At 39.4% G+C, this 22,250-nt stretch overlaps 1 protein-coding gene across 2 annotated transcripts in view; it reads left to right on the top strand.

Annotated features, from left to right (window-relative positions):
- Positions 1-22,250, top strand: part of dsg2 (desmoglein 2) — a 30,198-nt gene that overhangs the window by 2,334 nt on the left and 5,614 nt on the right. For both annotated transcript variants that reach the window (XM_031903508.1, XM_031903507.1), the window contains exons 2-13: positions 10,987-11,022; positions 11,646-11,783; positions 14,560-14,715; positions 15,545-15,689; positions 15,804-15,970; positions 16,825-16,959; positions 17,910-18,095; positions 18,954-19,276; positions 19,445-19,587; positions 20,326-20,553; positions 21,558-21,785; positions 22,095-22,219. In XM_031903508.1, coding sequence (XP_031759368.1) covers positions 10,987-11,022; positions 11,646-11,783; positions 14,560-14,715; positions 15,545-15,689; positions 15,804-15,970; positions 16,825-16,959; positions 17,910-18,095; positions 18,954-19,276; positions 19,445-19,587; positions 20,326-20,553; positions 21,558-21,785; positions 22,095-22,219 — 2,010 coding nt within the window. The remainder of the gene's footprint in view (positions 1-10,986; positions 11,023-11,645; positions 11,784-14,559; positions 14,716-15,544; positions 15,690-15,803; positions 15,971-16,824; positions 16,960-17,909; positions 18,096-18,953; positions 19,277-19,444; positions 19,588-20,325; positions 20,554-21,557; positions 21,786-22,094; positions 22,220-22,250) is intronic.

A 22,250-nucleotide genomic window follows, 5' to 3' on the forward strand; every position in this document is an offset into this window, starting at 1 on the left:
CCTCAAAGTAGGTGTATATTTTAACATTTCTGGCTTGGAGGCCAGGCAGGCTAGCAGTCCATACAGGGCTGCCAAATAGCCAATCACAGCCCTTATTTGGAATCCCCAAAGAATTTTTTTTCATGCTCGTGTGGCTCACCAACACTTTATATCTGAGTGTGACTCACAAGAAAAAAAGGGTTGGGTATCCCTGTGTAACAGTGTCACTGCTACAACAACCTGACTTGGTGCAGCAAGTCTCTCAGTGCTTCTATGTATGTTTTGTCCATAATTTTAGACTTGATCCATAAAGCTTTATGTAGCTATACACCAACGCCATGTCAGCTGAGAAATTTGCATCAGACTAGCCATCAGAAACCTTCCACTGGTGCTTGTCTGTTGCTTTAAGTGTGCTGCTAGCTCTGTCCATGGCTCCTTGCAGCACTTTCTTAGATAAGTTGCTAACTGATGGATAAAGCAGACAGCAACAATGTTCCTGCAGCTTCAACTACATAGTGATGTGTCTCTGGTATGGTGGTAGTCAAATAAGTCCTGGGCTTTAGCTGTAACAGTTGCTCATTCTATATTCCGTCCAGATTTATTCCCTCCTTAAACATAATTTGGGTACAATCCTTTTAAACTATTTCATGTGTCTATAACCATTTATGACTGCTAATTGTTTTGAGTAAAATCACAAATCTTGGAGTACTTAAAGGGTAAATCCTAAAAGGAGAAGGAAAGGCTAATAAAGAGTTAATCTCAAGCTGCAGGCATACCTTCAGTTTTCTCAATTGTGCCCTTAAGGGCTCTGGCACACGGGGGAGATTAGTCGCCCGCGATAAAACTCCCTGTTCGCGGGCGACTAATCTCCCCGAGTTGCCTACCCCTGCCATCCCACCGGCGAACATGTAAGTCGCCGGCGGGATGGCAGACGCGGCGGGGCAATTTCAGGGAATCGCGAGTCTTTTTCGGCGATTCCCTGAAATTGCCCCGCCGCGTCTGCCATCCCGCCGGCGACTTACATGTTCGCCGGTGGGATGGCAGGGGTAGGCAACTCGGGGAGATTAGTCGCCCGCGAACAGGGAGTTAATCGCGGGCGACTAATCTCCCCCGTGTGCCAGAGCCCTAAGTCTCCCCATATTTCAATCGTTTAGAAGATCAGAAGCCAAACAGTAAGAAAAAACGCTGAGCTGTGTAAAGAGGATTCCCATAATGCTTCACTCCTGCACACACTAAGACCGGCTTCTTTAGGTGGAGCATGCGCATCTGCATCTTCTTTGAGCGCGCACAAGCAGGAGCACGCCCCTTCCCACGGACACTCTGCACAGTACTGCACATCGCGCTCGCGTTTAGGGGTGGGATTCGCACAGCCGCATTGGGTTAAGTGGCACCATGTTGGAGAGATATAGCATTCAGTTTAATCAGACAGTGCAGGGAATATACAGCATATAAAGGTAAAAAAATATAGCGATCAGCTACAGGGACATTAGGACTTTGCATTAATGGGGGGGGGGGGGGGGTCGAGATTTTAACCCTTTCCTTCTCCTTTAAGGTCCAACACTTCCTGCTATAAACCATCCATTTATGTAGGCTTCCCTTGCTTATGCTCAATTGTGGTACTGAAAACATTTCTGTCGTTCCTCTCTTAAGATCATCCTTCTCCTCGGGCTGAATTAGAGCCAAATTAATGTGGGTCTGCAATTACAGTGAAACAAAGAGGAGTGTGTCACAGCCATGTGATCTGTGCTCTGAAAAACTTCAGTCACACTTTACTGCTGAGCTGCAAGTTGGAGTGATATCACCCCCCTCCCAGTAGCCAATCAGCAGAACAAAGGGAAGGTAGCAAGATAGCAGCTCCCAGTAGATATCAGAATAGCACTCAGTAGTAAGAAATCCAAGTCCGGCTTGGGACTCCTCCAGTTACATGGGAGTAGGAGAAACAATAGGTTACCTGAAAGCAGATTAAAGGTGGCCATACACGGGCCGACTATAGCTGCCGATATCGGTCCCTTGGTCCGATTCGGCAGCTAAACGGCCCGTGTATGGGGAGAGCAGAGCGGCCTGGCCGACCGATATCTGGCCTGAAATTGGCCAGATCTCGATCGGCCAGGTTAGAAAATCTGGTCGGATCGGGGACCGCATCGGCTCGTTGATGCGGTCCCCGATCCGACTGCCCCATTGCCGCCCACATAATCCGATCGTCTGGCCCCAGGGCCAAACGATCGGATTATTTTTTTTTTTACCTAAATGGTCCCCGATATCGCCCACCCGTAGGTGGGGATATCGGGGGAAGATCCGCTCGCTTGGCGACATCGCCAAGCGAGCGGATCTGCTCGTGTATGGCCACCTTTAGGGTGAAGACACACGGAGGTACTTAGTAGCAGCTACTTGCCACGGCTACTAAATGCCAGAAAATACCCTGCCATAGACAATACTGCGAATTGCCTCTGCTAAAACACACATAGATACAATTATCAGTAAATGATCAGCATTGTCTATTTTAGTAGCCATGACAAGTAGCTGCTACTATTAGCTCCTGTGTCTTCACCCTTAATGTGTAGCGTACAATGCACTAAGATGGCTGCCTACACACCAATATTTCAACTAAAAAAAATACATTTGTTGGTTCAAGAAGAACATTTTAAATGGTATTTTCTATGTAAACAGTGTAATTTTAGAAATAAAAAGTGTATTATAAAAATCATGGCAGTATCCCTTTAACATGTGATAGTTTGTAATGCAACAGTTCAGGGTACACCTCAAAACCGCAGATGTTCTGGTTCTACTGTTTTATATTTTTTTCACAAGGTGATTAAAGAGATAGCTGACCTTAAGGACCATGGTACACTACAGTTTTGCTCACTAGTGGGGAAAAGGCAGATATGGGCATAAACCGCTCTGTATGTGCTAGGGATGTACTGAATTCAGAATTTGGTTCGGGATTTACCAAGATTCAGCTTTTTTTTTACAGGATTTGGTTTCGCCCAAATCCAATCGCCCGGCCAAACCGAATCCTTAAAATTACGTGAACACAGAAGTAAAAAAAAAAAAAATGTAAGCACACAGAAATCACTTCCATTTAACCCTTTAGTAGTCTCTCATGCAAATTCGGCGTTCGATTGAACCCAAAATAGTGAATTTGGTGCTCCCACTAACGGGTGTCAATGCATAGGAGCTGGAAGATTTGGCCATGTTCTGGACAAAATCCACCCTGTGTGCACTGTGCCATCATTAGTCAGCTTAGAAAACTTCTGCTGATGCACCATGTTGGCCAGTTCCTACTGCGTCTATAGATGAGGAAGAAGAGGCAGAGAGTAATTGAGTAATTGATCAGCCTCTGAATGCCCACCTTTACTACTTCTTATTTCACAACCAGTATGGAATTTTTCATTAATTAAATATATTAATTTAGTGGTAGTTTTCCTTTAAGTTGTCTTTAGCATGTTATAGAATGGCCTGTTCTTAGCAACTTTCCATTTATCCTTCATATTCAAATGGTGGAGACTGTTCTCAGCAGCCAAAAATCGACTTCTCTGTTAATTCTAAATCCAATAAAAAAAAAATAAGGAACAATATAAAAATGCCTTCAAATATCACTGTCTACATCATATTTAAATTATGAACTACCCTTTTAATAAAAAAAATATTAGGTATATACATTGAAGTTAAATGCAGTCAATGATCTTGTCTGTGTTTTCTGTACATTATATTTCTTCATTCAGTGTATGTCTATGTTCATGTTTCTCTTGCTGTCTGCCCTTACTGACAAGCCCAAGCTGGCTAACATCAATTACATATTTTCTGAAGGCATTGCTCACCCAGGGTCGGACTAGGGAGGTGCAGGGCCCACCGGTGCTACTGCAGCCCCCCCCCCCCCCTTCCCATAGGGGCACCCAACCCTCTCCCCTGAGCATGTGTAAATGAAACGTGCATCTGAAACGTGCATCGGGTGGGGGAGAGAGACTGGTACTGGAGCACCCTGCAGGGACTGAGTCTGGGCCCAATCCGAGCCTGGGCTCGTCTATTTATAATCTTTTAATAGGGAACAAAGTGGCTAATTTGCTAATAAAGGTGCAAATAATCCCCAGTAGGTTTCCCTGAGTATCCAAGAAAAGAACTGGCTTTGGGTGTCTCAGGTCAGCTTTGAAAGATGTTAAAAAATTATTAAATTGAATTCTGCCTTGTGGAGCTTTGCCAAATTTAGTCTTTTAGTTCCTTCTTTTCATGCATTTTACATCTAGTACTTTATTACTGCCACTTTATTACTTATACTGACAAACAGGTTTTGCTCTAAATTATGCAGTATAGATGTTAGGTTAAAATATTTGCAGCTTTGTTGGGCAGAGTCTTCAGGCATGTAGCTGCAATATTTAGCACTTTTGTGTATGTGCTTGTGTGTGCATTTTTATATTGATATAGGATCTACTATCTGTAATGCTTGGATCCTGGGGGTTTTCAGATTACCTGGAACCTGGGGATTTCTCTTTGTAGTTTGGGGCACCTTTCTTTAAGGCTACTAAAAACATTTTTTTCAAGTTTATGATTAAAAAAAAAATTGGGCATGGGATCTATTTAGAATGCCTGGGACCTGGATTTTTCCATAATTTGAATCTCCAAACCTTAAGTCTGCTTAAATGATTTAATATACCAAATAGGATTGTTTTGCCACCAATATGAATTCATGCAGCTCAGTTAGGATTAAGTACAAGGTACAGATATAATAGAGGAAAAAAAAAAACCCACAGGCAACCTTTAGAACCTCAGATGGTGATGAGCTATTAAAGGAATTATTACAATTGTAGTTCTGTAGCATTTTTTCAAACAGGAGTTGGCGCTCGGATTTAGTTACTTTCACAGTTCTGTAGCATTTGAAAAGCTAAATGTTTGCTGTCCACTTAGTTCCTACATTTATTACTATGATAGTTACTATATTTGGGTACAGGTATGGACCCCTTATCCAGAACCCCATTATCCATATAGTTCTGAATTACGGAAAGGCCATCTCCCATAGACTCCATTTTAAAGGACAAGGAAATTGTAAATAAGATAACAAGTCCAGGGAAAGGCTTACCTCGTTGCAGCCTGCCAGTGCCCTAGTGGCAGTGTAAAACACTACAAGAAAGGAAATAGTGCTACCCATAATCCATTGCGCAGCTCTCAAGACCAAGACTGAGAGAAACACGCAAAGGATAGTTTTTCGATAAGGCGCATGTACATATGAGCGCACTCTCATCCCCTGAAGTCGGCACGAACAACTCAAAATTTGCACATGTGCAGAAGGTTGACAAGGATGCGCAGGATGACGCGATCACAAACAAAATGGCGAATGCGATTAATGACTGATTATTCTCTTTCAAGGTAGATTTTTGATAAACAAAGGTAGCGATCTGGGTGAGGGTAATGAAACAAATTAAATTAGCAACTTTGTAAAAGAAGCCTTTCCTTGTCCTTTAATCAAATAATTTGCATTTTTAAAAATGGTTTTCTTTTTCTCTGTAATAATAAAACAGAACCTTGTGCTTGATCCCAGCTGAGATATAATTAATCATTATTGGAGCCAAAACAATAATATTGGATTTAATTACTTTTTAAATACTTTTTTAGTAGACTTTAGGTAGGTGATCTAAATTACAGAAAGACCCCTTATCCGGAAAACCCGAGGTCCCAAGCATTCTGGATAACAGGTCCCATACCTGTAATACATTACTATGGGCAAGTGAGAAAGTGGAAATTGCTTGCCTTTACTTAGACACAGCCTGCAATTAAGAAACTAAACTAGGCACTAGGTATTGTAGAAGGTGTAGAAATCCAAAAAATAGGAAAAAAGCTTCAGCAGGTTTGCTGCAAAACATTTATTGTGGGTAGTGGTACCACAACATGTTTCGGGTCAATACCCTTTATCAAGTGTCACAATACAAGTGTATTTGGTTGCAGCACAGAGCAACCACTAGGAGCTAAAGCTTTTTTTCACAAGTATTTTATACAAAGTTCACTGACAATTTTTATTTTTTGTATGTCGAAGGTGATACATTTCAATTGTATTGCATGTCGAGCCTTAATTTCCTATCTGCCCTTTACCCTTATTTTGAGCAGCTGAAACAGCTTTTGCATAGTGATTTTGAGAATCATATTATAACTCTTGACAAGAGACTTAAAACTCCTTTAAGATGGTTTTACACTAAGAAAAAACGATTAGGCCTGAATGACCAGAGCTTGCACAGGTCCGGTTGTTCAGGCCTCTGGTTGACCAAAGAGGTCACAATGTTAATTGATAGTACTTTTCTTTTCAGAATGTGGCTAGACTGGTTTCATTCCATTATAATATTTTGAGTAAACCTCCTAAGTCTGTCAGTTTAACCTTTGCCAAATCCTAACAAGTTGATCCAGAGTAAAGGCAAACCTATATCGCCAGCAGGTCAAAAGCCAGTTGCATGGCTCAGAGGCAAATAAATTACTTTCTGACTCCTGAGATGACTGTGAAATAACTAGCTGGACCAATCACTGCTGATTCTACTAGCTATGTCCTCTCTTTCTTAAAAGAGTTTCAGTCCTGTGTGGAGAATTGCATAGAAACTCTTCCAAAACAATGGTGCACCTTCATTTTTGCATGCTTCTGAGCAACAGTATTAGACCCCAAGCAACCTGTTGCCCAACTTGATACAGAACACCACACCCTCTGCTTAAGGGGGGGGGGAATTTCTTGAGCCAAACAGGACAAACATGTTTGATTCTTGCAAGGTAGGTAATTAGATGATCGCACTAGGGGCATAAGGATAGAGGAATGATACTCTCCTCATCCAACAGGATTTTCTAACCAGCCCATTAGAAATCAGTCGGCAGTTTCTACAAGGCTTACAAGCTCTACCCCCTCATATCCTTGCATGACCACCTTTGCACTTATGGTACAAGGTATATTTAATGTATAAACATTTTAATTCTTCCAAAAAGCATACCAAGGCATAAGAAGTAAGGGCTCATTTACATCTACAAGTGCAGTTGCGCAATTAGTTGCATGTGAAACCACTTTCATTAAAGGCAGTTGCGTCAAAAGGCACTCCTTATTCCTTGCTCGCTACAGGTACCCCGGGCTGGTGCTGTTTTCACCGAATACCGGTGTTTTTTTTTTTAAAACTATATTCATTTTTCAGATACCGCCATACGGGTGGTCCGGGTACTCACCCGTGCAGCCCGGTCTCGCGCGCCCCGTTGTCCGTGGGACGTTGCGCACGCGCGTCCAGGTGCGCGTGCGTCAAGGCGCACGTACATGTCAAAGCGTGCACGTCCATGACGCGCTGACGGCGCTGGTTCTGCGCATGCGTGGGGGTATTTAAAGCTATCAAACGCCTCCTCCTGTGCTATGTTGTCTGTGGCCTTGCCTGGGAAACTAAGCCTGCCTGATTTACCTTACAACTTTCTGTTGCCGATCCTTTGCTTGTTGCCGATCCTTTGCTTGCCTGACTCTGATTTTCAATACTGCAGTAATTATTCTCTAATTTATTAGGAAATGGGGTTAACACCTAATCATGCATGGAAAAAAAAAATACCGTCAAATACCGTGACACCGATATAATTTTGAAAAATACTGTGATATAAATTTTTGCTCATACCGCCCAGCTCTACTTGGGGGTGCCTAACTTTTTGGCACGCCCAAGTGACTTAGCCTTTCCTTCTCCTTTAAATTGGACACAAAAACTGACATAGGTCAAACTTTGAAAATATTTGTCAGAACTGTGCATGCACAGTGGCTTCAGTTTTGCCAAATTGGACCCAGTTGTTGGAAGCACAGCACAGTTGCATCAAGAGAATCATACCTTTGCAACCACAATGACACTTGATTGTGGGGGGAAAAAACATGACAACTGTGCTCAAAATTGCACTTGTCGATGTACATGAGCCCAGTGACTGTCACTGGGGTAATCTGGAGTTGCACCGCATTGTAGGATTTTTTCTTTCACTGAAGGTTAGGGTTCAGTCAATTTGCTTTGGCCAAATCCAAACCCTTCATGTTATTTGATATTGCTGAGCTGGGCAAGAACAACATCAGAGGACAAATTGCTGTTCATGGAAGCATTGTTTTCAAAAGAGAATCACAGCCTGTTTAAAGAAAGCCTGTGGATGTAGGGGAGAGCGAATACTGTCAGTTACCCACACCCGGCTAAGAAAAGAAGCGATACAACAAAGAGAATTGTTCATACACACCCTCTCTGGCTTGCTGCACAGCTAGGAATGAATGCTGAGGAATCTGCTCTGCACGACAGGGAGTGAAATTCCAAATCTCTGATAGCATGGGAATCATGCTCTTGGAGGTGTTCAAAACAAAAATAACAAGAGAAAAGGGGCAGGAGAGCACAGGCATGCTGTGTAACCATTCAGGCTTTAATACAGACTGTTCATATGAAAAACATATTGTAGAATTTACTGTTACAATGTAATCAAAGCTGCAAAATGTGTGTCTAGTAACCCTAGCAATCAAAATGTGTAATTTACCAGTTGCCTGTTTTTAAGCAATTGACTTATTGGTTGCCCTGGGTTTCTAGGCCTGTTGTAAACTTTGCTTCTTTTTATATGACCCCTGTTGTTGTGTTTTTGGGTTCATACCGGGGAAATAACAACTAAGGCAGAAACCATTCACATCACGTTCAGCTGTTCCTCTTGGTATTTATATTTTTGCAGTAAGATGTATTTATGCCTTATCTCGCATTTAGGGATGCACCAAATCCACTATTTTGGGGTCTGTCCCTAGCAACCAGTGGTTTAAATAAAAGACTGGAATAAGTATTGTAGAGGGACCGAATAGGAAGATAAGTAGTAAAAAGTATCCGTAACAATACAATTGCAGCCTAATAGAGCAATAGTTTTTGTTCACTGGGGCCAGTGACCCACATTTGAAAGCTGGAAAGAGGTATAAGAGGAAGGCAAATAACTCAAAAACTTTAATGAATGAATAATGAAAATCATTTGCAAAACTTCTAGGGAGGGGCCATTCTGTAGCATACTAAAAGTTGACTTAAAGGTTAACCATGACTTTAAGCGAATAAATAGTTCTCCATTGCTGTGGCTAATGGAGGTTTCATAGTTACATAGTTACATAGGGTTGAAAAAAGACCAGTGTCCATCAAGTTCAACCCATCCAAGTAAACCCAGCACACCTAACCCACACCTACCAATCTATACACTCACATACATAAACTATAAATACAACCACTAGTACTAACTGTAGATATTAGTATAACAATAGCCTTGGATATTCTGATTGATCAAGAACTCATCCAGGCCCCTCTTAAAGGCATTAACAGAATCTGCCATTACCACATCTCTAGGAAGGGCATTCCACAACCTCACTGCCCTCACCGTGAAAAACCACCTATGCTGCTTCAAATGGAAGCTCCGTTCCTCTAATCTAAAGGGGTGACCTCTGGTGCGTTGATTGTTTTTATGGGAAAAAAGAACATCCCCCATCTGCCTATAATCCCCTCTAATGTACTTGTACAGAGTAATCATGTCCCCTCGCAAGCGCCTCTTTTCCAGAGAAAACAACCTCAACCGTCTCACCTCATAGCTTAAATCTTCCATCCCCTTTACCAGTTTAGTTGCAGCCTCTGCACTCTCTCCAGCTCATTAATATCCTTCTTAAGGACTGGAGCCCAAAACTGCACCGCATACTCAAGGTGAGGCCTTACCAGGGACCTATAAAGGGGCAAAATTATGTTCTCATCCCTTGAGTCAATGCCCTTTTTTATACAAGACAGCACTTTATTTGCTTTAGTAGCCACAGAATGACACTGCCTGGAATTAGACAACTTGTTATCAACAAAAACCCCAGATCCTTCTCCATTAAGGATACCCCCAACACACTACCATTCAGTAGATAGTTCGCGTTTATATTATTTCTACCAAAATGCATAATTTTGCACTTATCAACATTGAACCTCATTTTCCAGTTTGCTGCCCAGTTTTCCAATTTTGTCAAATTGCTCTGCAAAGCGGCAGCATCCTGCATGGAACTTCATGTTTTGCACAATTTTGTGTCATCCGCAAAAATAGAAACAGTACTCTCTATGCCCACCTCCAGGTCATTAATAAACAAGTTAAAAAGCAAAGGACCAAGGACTGATCCCTGCGGTACTCCACTAACCACACTGGTCCAATTAGAAAATGTTCCATTTACCACCACTCTTTGTACTCTATCCTTCAGCCAGTTCTCTATCCAATTACAAATATTATGTTCCAGGCCAACACTCCTCAATTTGATCATTAACCTTCTGTGAGGTACTGTATCAGACGCTTTAGCAAAGTCCAAGTAGATGACATCAACTGCCATTCCAGCATCGAGGTTCCTACTCACCTCCTCATAAAAGGCGACTAAATTAGTCTGGCAAGATCTGTTACGCATAAAACCATGCTGGCACAAACTAATAGTATTGTGAACTGCAATGTATTCAAGTACCCTATCCCTTATTACCCCTTCCAAAAGTTTTCCTACTACTGATGTCAGACTAACAGGCCTATAGTTTTCAGGCTGAGAACGGGATCCCTTTTTAAATAACGGCACCACATTAGCAATCCGCCAGTCTCTCGGCACCATGCCAGACCTCAATGAATCCTGAAAAATTAAGTGAAGAGGCTTGGCAATCACAGCGCTCAGCTCATTTAATACCCTGGGATGAATCCCATCCGGCCCTGGACCTTTGTTTACCTTTACATGTTCAAGTCTCTTTTGAATTTCCTCCCGAGTGACCCATGCGTCAGTAGCTAAATTACTAGAACTGGGTTTCACTGCACCCAAAGCTGTGAAACTTTGAAAATGTCATGCTCAGATTGGGGGCTAGAATGGGAGAAGTATGATGAAGGGAGATGAGTGACGTTGGACCAGAACAGAAGGTGCCGAACACTTACACTTCAGTATCTTAAAATATTCTTAAAATAGTAATTTGGTAGAGGTATGAATATGATCTAGCCAAGCACATTTGCAACGTGTATTAATATTTTTATTTTTTTAACTTTCAGATTTTGTTTGGAGTTGGACATAGTCTTCATTTAGAGGTGAGTAGCAGAGGATTGTTTTCTAAGTATTTGTTGTTACTGATTTGTTACAGGATCATGTAGTGATGTAGTTCTTTGTTTTGCGCTATACATATTATATAACTCCTTTCTTGCAATTATATGTTGTTTAATGCTGGATGTTGTAGTCCAGGCACATCTAGGGAATCAAGGTTAAGAAAGACATGATGCGCATCACTGCCTCCCCTGTTATTGTGTTCTGCAGCACATTTTTAGCAAAGTTATCAAAATACTAAGTCAACCGAAGATGCAGCGACACAGCACTTGTTTATGCACATTTGCAAAAATAATTTAGAAATAGTTATTTTTAAACCCACTAAACTGACACACTTTTGACAAACCTCCAATGTAAACTTAACACTGGCATCTACTTTCTGTTGTTTAATGCAAAGCTTCAAAGGTTTTACTATGCTGTTGGGAAACTATCCAATAACCCCTTGTTAGCAGGTTGAGTTACAATAGTCTGCCAGTAGGCCACTTGAACAGGCTGGGAGCCATTAAAAGCTCAAAGAGGGCCTTTATTTTGATTGCCCTGCTCTAGTGTATACGGAATTCTCTATATAGATGCTTTTACATTACGCCTTGGTTTTTTTAATTTCTAACAGGTAATAGAAAGAAGCAGAAAAGGAGATGACAAAAAAGCTGTTTCTACAAAAGTAATAAGATACAAGCGAGAATGGATTATACCACCTGTGACAATCACAGAGGAACAGGATAATTCTTGGAGGAACCCAATAGCAAAAGTAAGTGATCCTGGAAATGAGTTGTTGCATGAAATTGTAGTAAAGTCTCTCTGAATAAATTTACACACTTAATCTAATTCTCAACAGCCAATCATTTCCTAACTAGATTTTTAAGGGCTATGAACCATCTAGCTATTCTGGGCTTTGTTGACCATGCAATGGATAGCTCCTTTGGTGGGGGAAATAACATTTGAAATCACTCCCCCAATCTTCCCCTTTATTTAAAGGACAGTTGCAGGTGTACTCATGTGTCAGGCGACTTTAAATAAATGTGGAATGTGGTTTTGTTCACCCACAGAGCTTTTACTTGTCTGGCCAACAAAACACCCAGAATTACTAGGTGTGCCAGTGCCCTTCAGGTGCACTTTAAGAGATTGTACAACCTTTGACCATAACCCCCCTCCCCCCTTCCTTTGCTCTTTGTTGCACACAACAACATGCATTTTTAAAGTAATACAGTAATGGGAAATCATGTTTTTTTTTTTGGTTTTTTTTTAAATGCATCAGTTAAAGGAAAGTAACACTAAAAAATTTTAAGTAAAAAAATCTATTCAACCCTGCCCCAATAATTGCCCTATCCTGCACACCATTTATTATTTTGAATGCTTTATTAGAAAATACCTGCTAAAATTTGGCTTCCGGTCATTTGAAATAGGGCGATACGGCGATGCAGGGAAGAATCCACTAAACGACGATCGATTGATCGATTCTAGCGCGACTCCTTCCTATACAGAAGGCTAGAATCAAACAATTTTCCTTTAATAGAGCTTCTCCAGCAGAATCCTGCATTGAAATCTGAAACAGATTTTCTTATGTTTCATTCGGAAATTTCACATGTGGAAATTTCACAGGGTGCCACAGCCATGTGACCTGTGCTCTGATAAACTTCAGTCACACTTTACTGCGCTGCAAATTGGAGTGATATCACCCCCCTCCCAGTAGCCGATCAGCACAACAATGGGAAAGTAGCAAGATAGCAGCTCCAGAATAGCACTCAATAGTAAGAAATCCAAGTCCGGCTTGGGAACCTTCAGTTACATGGGGGTAGGAGAAACCGTAGGTTACCTGTAAGCAGTTCTAATGTGTAGTTCTGGCCCTTTTTGAAAGCTCAGACTCAGGCACAATGCACTTAGATTGCTGCCTACACACCAATATTACAAATGTAAAAAATACATTTGTTTGTTCAAGAATAAAATTTTAAATGGTACAGTGAATTATTTGCTATGTAAACAGTGTAATTTAAAAATATAAAAAGTATACCATAAAACCATGACAGTATCCCTTTAATCAATAAATGCAGTATGGGGATTGAATGAAATGCTGGAAAAACAAGGCAGGAGGGGGCGGGACTTAGTACCTACTTTGCTTATAGACTATGACAACAATGTTTCAGCACACATAATTTGCTTGAATTAGACCTTAAAGGGTGCATGCAGTAGGATTTGTTCGCCTTTGCATAACTTCCACTTCAACATTTACAAGGATTGCAGCACTCCCATTCTGAATCTGTGCCATATGTGAAATAAAGGGGATTTTACTTCTATGGAATGGAAGTTCTGCAATCCTTGTACAGGTACATTTTCCAGAATGCTTGGGGTAAAGGGTATTCCGGATTAGGGATCTTTCCGTAATTTCGTAATAAAAAAAAAATCAATAAATTAATTAAACCCAATAGGATTGTTTTGCGTCCAATAGGAATTAATTATATCTAAGTTGGGATCAAGTACAAGGTACTGATTTATTATTACAGAGAAAAAGGAAATCCGTTTTTAAATTCTGAATAATTTGATTAAAATGGAGTCTATGGGATTTCTGTAATTCGGAGCTTTCTGGGTAACTGGTTTCCGGATAACTGATCCCATACCTGTAAATGTTTGTTTATACACTGAAAGCAGAAAAAAAATGTTCATTTCCATGTTTTACAGAAAGTCAAGGAAACATAGGAAAAGCCTTCATACCTCTGCTACAAAATCAGGTCTTAATAGTCACCTCTGCTTGGTGACTATGGTTTTAGAGAACTGATTGATTGTAAATTCATTGGCTGGCCAAACTGAATGTAGACTAAAACATAGAAATTGTCGTTTTGTGATGAATAAATCCACAGCAGAGAGCTATGCACTTTTATGTTGAGATACTGCTGGCACTTTCATCCTGTGGTGAACACAGTTTCAGCAATGTATGCATCACACTGGGGGCAACAATGTTATTTGTACAGGTCTTGCATAACATTTTATACAGCTTGCAGTCTTAAAAAGAAGGTACAGGTATTGGACTCCTTATCCGGAAACCCATTATCCAGAAATTTCAGAATTACGGACAGGCCATCTCCCATAGGCTTCTCTGTAATAAAAAAACAGTAACTTGTACTTGGTCCCAACTAAGATGTAATGAATCCTTATTGGAAGCAAAACAATTCTTTTGGGTTTAATTACTGTTTAAATATTTTTTTTGTAGACTTAAGGTATGAGATCTGAATTATGGAAAGACCCCTTATCCGGAAACCCCAGGTACTGAGAATTCTGGATAATGGGTCCCATACCTTTAATAAATTATGATGGTTTCCATTTATTCCGTGGAGTCCTGTATGTAGGGTATGTTACTGCTGCACATATTGTGATAATTTATAGTACATTTATACAAAACTTCTGGTTATGAATCTCTTAATACATTTACTGCTAACTTTTATACTAGTTTTTTTACACTGTACTTATTTTAAATGGAAAATCTGGAGAACAAGATGTGTGATACTCCTAATTACTTCTAATTTCACTAACAGATTCAATCAGATTATCAGATCGACAGGAGAATTACATATCGCATTGAGGGTATGGGGGTGACAAAACCTCCCCTTGGCATTTTCATTATCAATGAAAGGACTGGGGAACTGAACGTAACAGGAATTGTGGACAGAGAAGAAACGCCAATGTTCTATGTAAGTTTAATTTGATCAATCATATTGTAATTAGGGGCATAAATATCCTTTGAAGGACATATGAACCACATGAATATATATGAAAAGCAGTGAAGGCGCCATGAAACAGAAAGGAAAAGGACTAAATGTCTACTAAACACTTTCTCATTGAATCTTTTACTTAATAAATGTGTCAGTTACATATTATTTCTACTTGGCACATAGTTCTTGCATTACTGTAGTTCAAATCTGGCCCTGTTCGTCAATAGGTGCAGCAGTACTCCTGGAGCTACTGCCACCTCCTCACCAGGCAGTTGCTCCAGGGTTCCCACAGCACCCTACCTCAATCTTGACAGCGTTATTGCACCTAAAAAATTGGGCACACACATCACTTGCGCGTTGACAGACTTTGAAAATAATTGGCACAATTGCATTATTGTTAGCAATTCGCCACAGTTGCGTCAGCCGCAGCACAATTGCTTCAGATGTAATGCCCCGTGCCTGCAATGGCACTGAAATTCTAGGGGAAAAAATGCTGCATTGTTAGAAAAAACATTGCATTGTGCTTGAAATTGCACTGTGCTTTCTGCACAATGAGCCTTTATGCCTTGGAAGACAAAATAAATTAAAATTTAAACGGCATACATCACACATACACACATACACAGAAACCCACCACAGAACTTAGTGTCAATGCTACGGTGCACACTTAGAAAAGATAATTACATTTTCACAGTATAAGTTAAGGGTCTGGGCAAGCTAATAGGTTTTTCCCTTATTAGTTTGTACAGTAATGATAGTTGAAGCCAATTGTCATTATTTCTCAAAATGCCTGCTTTCTTCCTTTCAGCTTAAAGGTTATGCTCTAGATCAGAATGGAAATAACGCTGAACCGCCTATAGATCTCCGAGTAAAAGTAGTTGACATTAATGATAATGATCCAGTTTTTACAAATGAGGTTTTCTTTGGTGTCATTGAGGAGTTAAGCCCAGCACGTAAGTTTCAACACAAAAGAAAATGTGTGCCCACTTCTAAATGTATATCACTTCTCTCTATTTATCTTTAATACTGAGGTGTAATTATTTCTCTTTATTTTGTGTGCTGTGCAGATACCCTAGTTCTTCAGCTAAATGCAACTGATGCTGATGATCCAAACACCATCAACGCTAAACTTGCCTATAAAGTCATTTCTCAAGAACCAGGAGATATACAAATATTTGAAATAAATAAAGATACTGGGGAAGTTTACTCAAAAGTATCAAATATTGATAGAGAGGTAATGTAAAGATGCTTTGCTTCCACTTGTGATTACTTTGCCTTTATTTGTTATCTGTAGGGCAGTTTACGCCAGTCACTATTGGTGCAGGTAACTTAACATCACAGCTACCGATTTGTTTCCCGCATTTAAGATCTTAGTGATACAGTGCCGTTGCTGGTTTTACATTTCTTGCTTGTAGTCACAGCTTCTAAAAGCCATAAGTCAACATCTGTCAAGTAATTAGATCATGAAGATTGCCCTGGGTCTAGTTTAAAGCTAGCCATACACTGAAAGATCTCAGGGAAAAAATAGCAAAGTTGCCATACAAGCAGATCTTTCCCTGAGATGCCCACTTTCAGGTCGGCAATATCAGATAGATTTGATTGCTCTGCCCTCGAGCCAAATGATCAGGTCACAGGATCTGACAGGATGCAGGCTGTCGGGGCAAGGACCACATTGAGTTAATTTGCTCCTTGCCTCAAAGGGATATTTAAACCTGCCAGAAATCAGTCGGGCTGGCCCATGTGAGAGCCGTACACAGGCCAATAAGCTGCCCCTGTGTGGCCCCCTAAAAAGAATTTGTTTGCATGTAGCTTACATAGTCTGTTAAAACTGTGCAGAAAATCAGGGCTTGCTACTTTAGTGAGCAACCAGTCTCAGTGAGACTGTCCTGCTGTGCTTTACCACCAGCAACCAGATAGTGAGCATGCTTGTTCATAACAAGAATCTGCTAAAAAGTCTACAACAACCATGAAGCCAAGTTTTTTTTTTCTTATAAAAAATGCAGTGTCTAATGTGCCAGACCCAGCAGACATGGGACAGATGTGCTTAATTGGACTTAATTAGATCATTTTTTATTTCCCTCCATTTAGAAACAAAGCAGTTACTATGTAGTTGTTGAAGTAAGAGATAATGATGGAAAAGCAGGTTCTCTGTCTGGGACAGCTGCACTCAAAATCAAAGTTAAGGATGTGAACGACAACATTCCGTACCTTGAAAAGGACCAGGTATTTTGGGGTGGGGGATATTCTGTGCATTTTCGTCAAAATACTACAGCTGTATGTTGCACATGTTCTTTTTCACAACAAAAAGAAGCACCTTCGATAAGCTTTTTTATTTAACTATAAAATAGACTACCCATTTCTTGTAATTTGTTTTAATCTGGTATTTCGCCTGTATAAATATGCTAGCCATGTCAAAGCTTATTGCCTTAATTTAAAGGGGTGGTTCACCATCAAGTTAAGTATGTTATAAAATGGCCAGGCAAGTTTTCAATTGGTCTTCATTTTTTTTTTTTTTTTTTTTTTTTTTAAATGGGGGTCACTGACCCCAGCAGCCAAAAAAATTATTGCTCTGTTTCTTGTTGCTTTTTATTACTCATCTTTCTATTTAGGCCCTCTGCTATTCATATTCCTATCTATCTTTCAAACCACTGCCTGGTTGCTAGGTTAAATTGGACCTTAGCAACCAGATAGCTGATGAAATTCCAAACTGGAAAGCTGCTGAACAAAAAGCTAAATAATTAAAAAATCACAAATAATAAAAAATGAAGACTATATGAAAATTGTCGAAGAATAGCACTCTCTATATATCATACTCATACTATGCTTTAACCAAGGTGCAAGACTAGAATTTAAACCCACGCAAATAACTGTTTTAAAGTGACTACTCACTAATAACAATGGGATTGTTGTGATTATATTTATTTAGTAGGGTATATACTGATGGCTGTTTTAACTTGGATTTTCCATGTAGTTGATTTTTATGCGGCCCTCCACATATGTGTTTATAATAATCAAGCAAGACCCATTGCTTTCAGCATACTGGAGGGGCTGACTATCAAACGAATGCAAGCATCAAAATGGCCTTAATAAAACAAGTTCCTTCTATATGAGTTACATTGTTGCACATTTCTGCAAATTCTAATGTTCCACTCTTTCTTGAATTTGCATTTTAGTATGAAGGAACTGTTGAAGAAAATACAGCAAATGTGGAAGTTCTGCGAATGAAAGCGATTGACTTTGATGAAGAATTCACAGATAATTGGCTGGCTAACTTTACCATTGTCTCTGGAAATGAACAAAACATTTTTCAGATAATAACAGATACTGCAACTAATGAGGGAATTCTGATGGTTGTAAAGGTAAAGATGCCATATTCATTTTCATATTTTACAGTTAATGTTTTTATGAAAACTTTTTGTGTGAAATATATACATAGATAGCGTTCAATATTCAAAACTGCACTAGATTCCATTAAGGGGGCAGTATACATCCTTGTTCAGATTGAGTTCAGTGAATACTTTTTTGTTTTAACCACAAAGAAAGAGTTTTTATTTCTTTAGCTAAACATTGTAACTGGAGTTGTTCTTGAAAGGTAGATTAGCAGTAAGGTGTGTTGGGCAGGGCCTTCTTTACCTTTTGCACAGGTTATTGTTGCATGTAATCTGTATGTTCAGAACTGTTTATAGATGCAGGCAGAGTAGTAAATATCATAAATACATTATATGTACAAGAAAGTCATATTGGACATATGATTAGTAATTCAGATTCATATTACAAAGGAGCATAGAAACAAGTGCATTCTCCAGCAGAATTCACTAATAATCAGCCCAGTAGCACCAAATTTATTAACAGACATGTTCTTACTCTGCTCATTCCAACAACCCCTTTGCTTAGGTTCACAGCACAGAGCAGACCTCATGGAGCATGTGCAGTATCACTGACACTAAACATGTCCTAATGATCAGAAGATGGGGCATTTCTGTTGATAACCTTTAAAGGTCTGGGATATTAAAACATCATAGGGCTGCTGAACCTCTTGGTGGCTACAGTAACTCTAAAGAAAGCCAAATTCACACCTTTGTCTTTTGGTCCTTTTAGTATATAAAATACAGCATTCCTAGCCATATCCCATTTTTAGGCATTAGTTCTCCTTTTAAGCATGTTGAACTGAAATTTTAAATTGTATGTACATTTTATCTCCCTCTCTCTCTCTTTAGGAAGTTGATTATGAGATGATGCAAAACGTTGAACTGAGTGTTGTGGTTTCAAATAAAGCCGTATATCATAGTTCAATCATAAGTGCTGGTGGAGGGGCTGGTGGTGGAGGTGGAGGTGGAGGTGGCGGTGGAGGTGGCGGTGGAGCTGGAGGGGCAAAGACAGTTTCTATTAAAGTGAAGGTTAAAAACGTTCCAGAGGGTCCTGTCTTTAAGCCAAACAGAAAGACTCTCTTGATTAGTGAAGGAAAAACTAAAGTTCAAACAGTGATTGGATCATATCGTGCATATGATGGAGACACTGGGAAAGTTGCTGAGAATGTTAAGTAAGTCATCTTTTTGCTGTTTTTATTTATTCTGCGTTAAATTGAAATTTATATACGTTTTCTATTAAGATCTTATCTAAACTATTAATACTAGCAATTTGTTTTTTGTTTGTTTAATAATTGATTTTAATTGATTACATCAAGACTATTTATTTCATTTTATGCCAGGTATGCCAAAGAATATGACCCAGATAATTGGTTCACAATTGATCCAATCACAGCTGATATCAAACTTATTAAACTTCCAGATCGCGAGTCAATATATGTGGTTAACGGGATCTATGTGGCAAAAATATTGGCCATTAGTGAAGGTATGACTTAAGAATGTCTGTCATAATCATGGTTGGGGGCCCAAAATACTGAGATTTTTCTCTTTAAACCCTCTCCAAATTTTAACACAAATTCTCAAATATGGTAATTGTAATAATAAAGAATACACTAGACTATGTGTATTGAACAACAATTATTTAAAGTGGCAAATTTCACTCAGTAGTCAAATATACACACAGTATTTTTTTATTGAAATACAATTTTACTAATACGTTGGGGTTTTTTGTTTTTTTTAATGATCTTTCCTAAAATGCACTGTAGTGCTTAATACTTTAGCAATAAACTGTAGAAGATATGGTGCAATCGCTCAAGCTAGAGATTGACAGTACTGTCAATTTCCTCTCTATTTTATGCAGGATGAGTACCTGACTCATGGGAAACCAGCCTTTGTTGCTGCCTATGTAATGGGTTTATCTGTAAAGAGTACTGACCTTCTCCTCTCTGAACAATTACTCAAAAAAAAAAAAAGTTGGAACTATTGTAAATTGAAATTGGTTTCAGTTGCACTGCTTTGTGCAAGAAAATACTATAATCATAAATGCCAGGTAACAATTGTGTCCTACACAAGCCCGTGTTCTTTGAACTCATTTTGGATTGAGGTGTATAGTCCCCCTTTCTAAATACTTGAGGGTATCTTGTAAGTTACCGCTAATCCTGGCATTGCAATGGTACAATAGTGTAGGTTAACTACGTGTTCTAACAAAGGTACATTTCCTTAGATCTTCCAGGAAAAACAGCCACTGGAACCATTGCCATAGAAGTTGGGGATGAAAATGATAATTGTCCTACTATAATCAATCCAATACAGACTGTTTGCAACACTGCAGACTTTATCAATGTGACTGCAGTGGATCGTGATGACTTCCCATTTGGTGCCCCATTTAATTTTTCTATAATTGACGAGCCACCTGGATATGCAAAATTCTGGACTATTGGACCAAGCAATGGTAGGTGACACAGTAGTCTGCAAAACATACATTCTTGCACAGACTATGGCAGGGAAAAGCAAACCTTATATAACTGTGCTTGTTTTACGTGAAATGGGAATGGGAAGCAGGACCCCTTCTATATTACTGTGCTGGTTATACAGAGAATGGCATAGATGGTATAATAAACATAAACTTTAACGCTTGTGCCCCATTTTTTTAGTTTACTTTCATAATAGATTGTATGCTTTGTCATCCACTAATAATCTTCAACTGGCCTCAAACCTCCTGAAAATACCTTCCCACCAACATCCATTGCAATAGCAACATGTAAAACACTTAACATGCTGCAGAAGGCATTTTTGCATGGTTACTTGGGATCGCTGCATGTAAAGTGTTTTACATACGGTGATTCCAAAGGATGTGGGCAGGTATTTTCAGGCCTTTATAACCCGCAGGAGAGGAGATTTCCCACTGGGAATAAAGCAGCCCTTTGTCAGGTCCCTAAAAGTTTAAGTAGAGCTGTGTTTGGCCACACCTTTTACCTACAAACAGTTACAGCTCTGCTTTGTTTGTGTAAAAATGTGGATACAATGCATGCATATTTGCTTTTATAGTTCATGTAAAATTCTAGTAGCTTTTAGATATGCAGCAGACCCCAAAAAAAGGCTAAGTGCCAATATTCTGGACTAGAGAGACATTTAAGTATGGCTAATTAAAGAAACAAATTCTGTCTATTTTATTTAACGAGTCGGCCTGACCTTTATTATTTGCCATGGGTGACTATGACAATGATGTGATTATTTTCAACAATATCTCAACATGCACAATAGTAGATTGAAAATTGCCCAAGCAAGTCTCATGTTTACTTATTTTCTATTAAGCAGAAAACGTTCTAAATGTGAAGTAATATCCAGTTTTTATGCTGAAATACTTCTTTTTCAGGATATTTTATATTAAATGTATTTTGACAATTGCTTCTTAAACAGCAGAAATGACCTGTTTTACTTTTACTTTTAAACTAGGGTTCAGTGTACAGCTGAAACCTCAAAATATCTGGGATGGGCCACAGAAAGTGCACATTCTGGTGAAAGACAACCAAGGATTAAGTTGCCCAGAAAAGCAGATCCTTTCACTCTTTATTTGCACCTGTGTTAATGGGGATGCCTGCAATGAACGAATGGTTGACAAATCTGTAAAACTGGGAGCTGCAGCCATTGGACTAATGATTCTTACCTGCTTATTATTACTATGTGAGTAAATAATGGTAATTTAATGTTATGTGTTTTAGTAGTAAATGTGTGTAGTGCAGAAGAAGCTTACTCAGAATTACGAATAAATAGCATTTTATGCAATTTAATCACTACAAGGATGTTACAACTTTTTATGTAGCTCTAATATCTGATGGCAAAAAAAGCAGCAGCACTTTGCAAGTGCAAGAAGCCACAGAGATTAAAACACCCCCTGTACCCTAAGCTAAAATGAACCTAAGAATTAAACCCACATCTAATCTAATAAATTAATGTCATTTTTTTTTTTGTTTTTTTTTCCTGTTTCTTCAGTGGTGCCACTTTTATTACTTTTGTGCTATTGTGGATCTGCTGGGAAGGGATTTATGGCCATACCAGATGGCACAGACGCTACATTTGTGAAATGGAATAATGAAGGCGCAGCTCCTGAAAACATGGCAAGTCATAACTGAGATGCTATCTGCTTTA

Source organism: Xenopus tropicalis, chromosome 6 (assembly GCF_000004195.4).
Source record: "Xenopus tropicalis strain Nigerian chromosome 6, UCB_Xtro_10.0, whole genome shotgun sequence".
NCBI classification, from domain to species: domain Eukaryota; kingdom Metazoa; phylum Chordata; class Amphibia; order Anura; family Pipidae; genus Xenopus; species Xenopus tropicalis.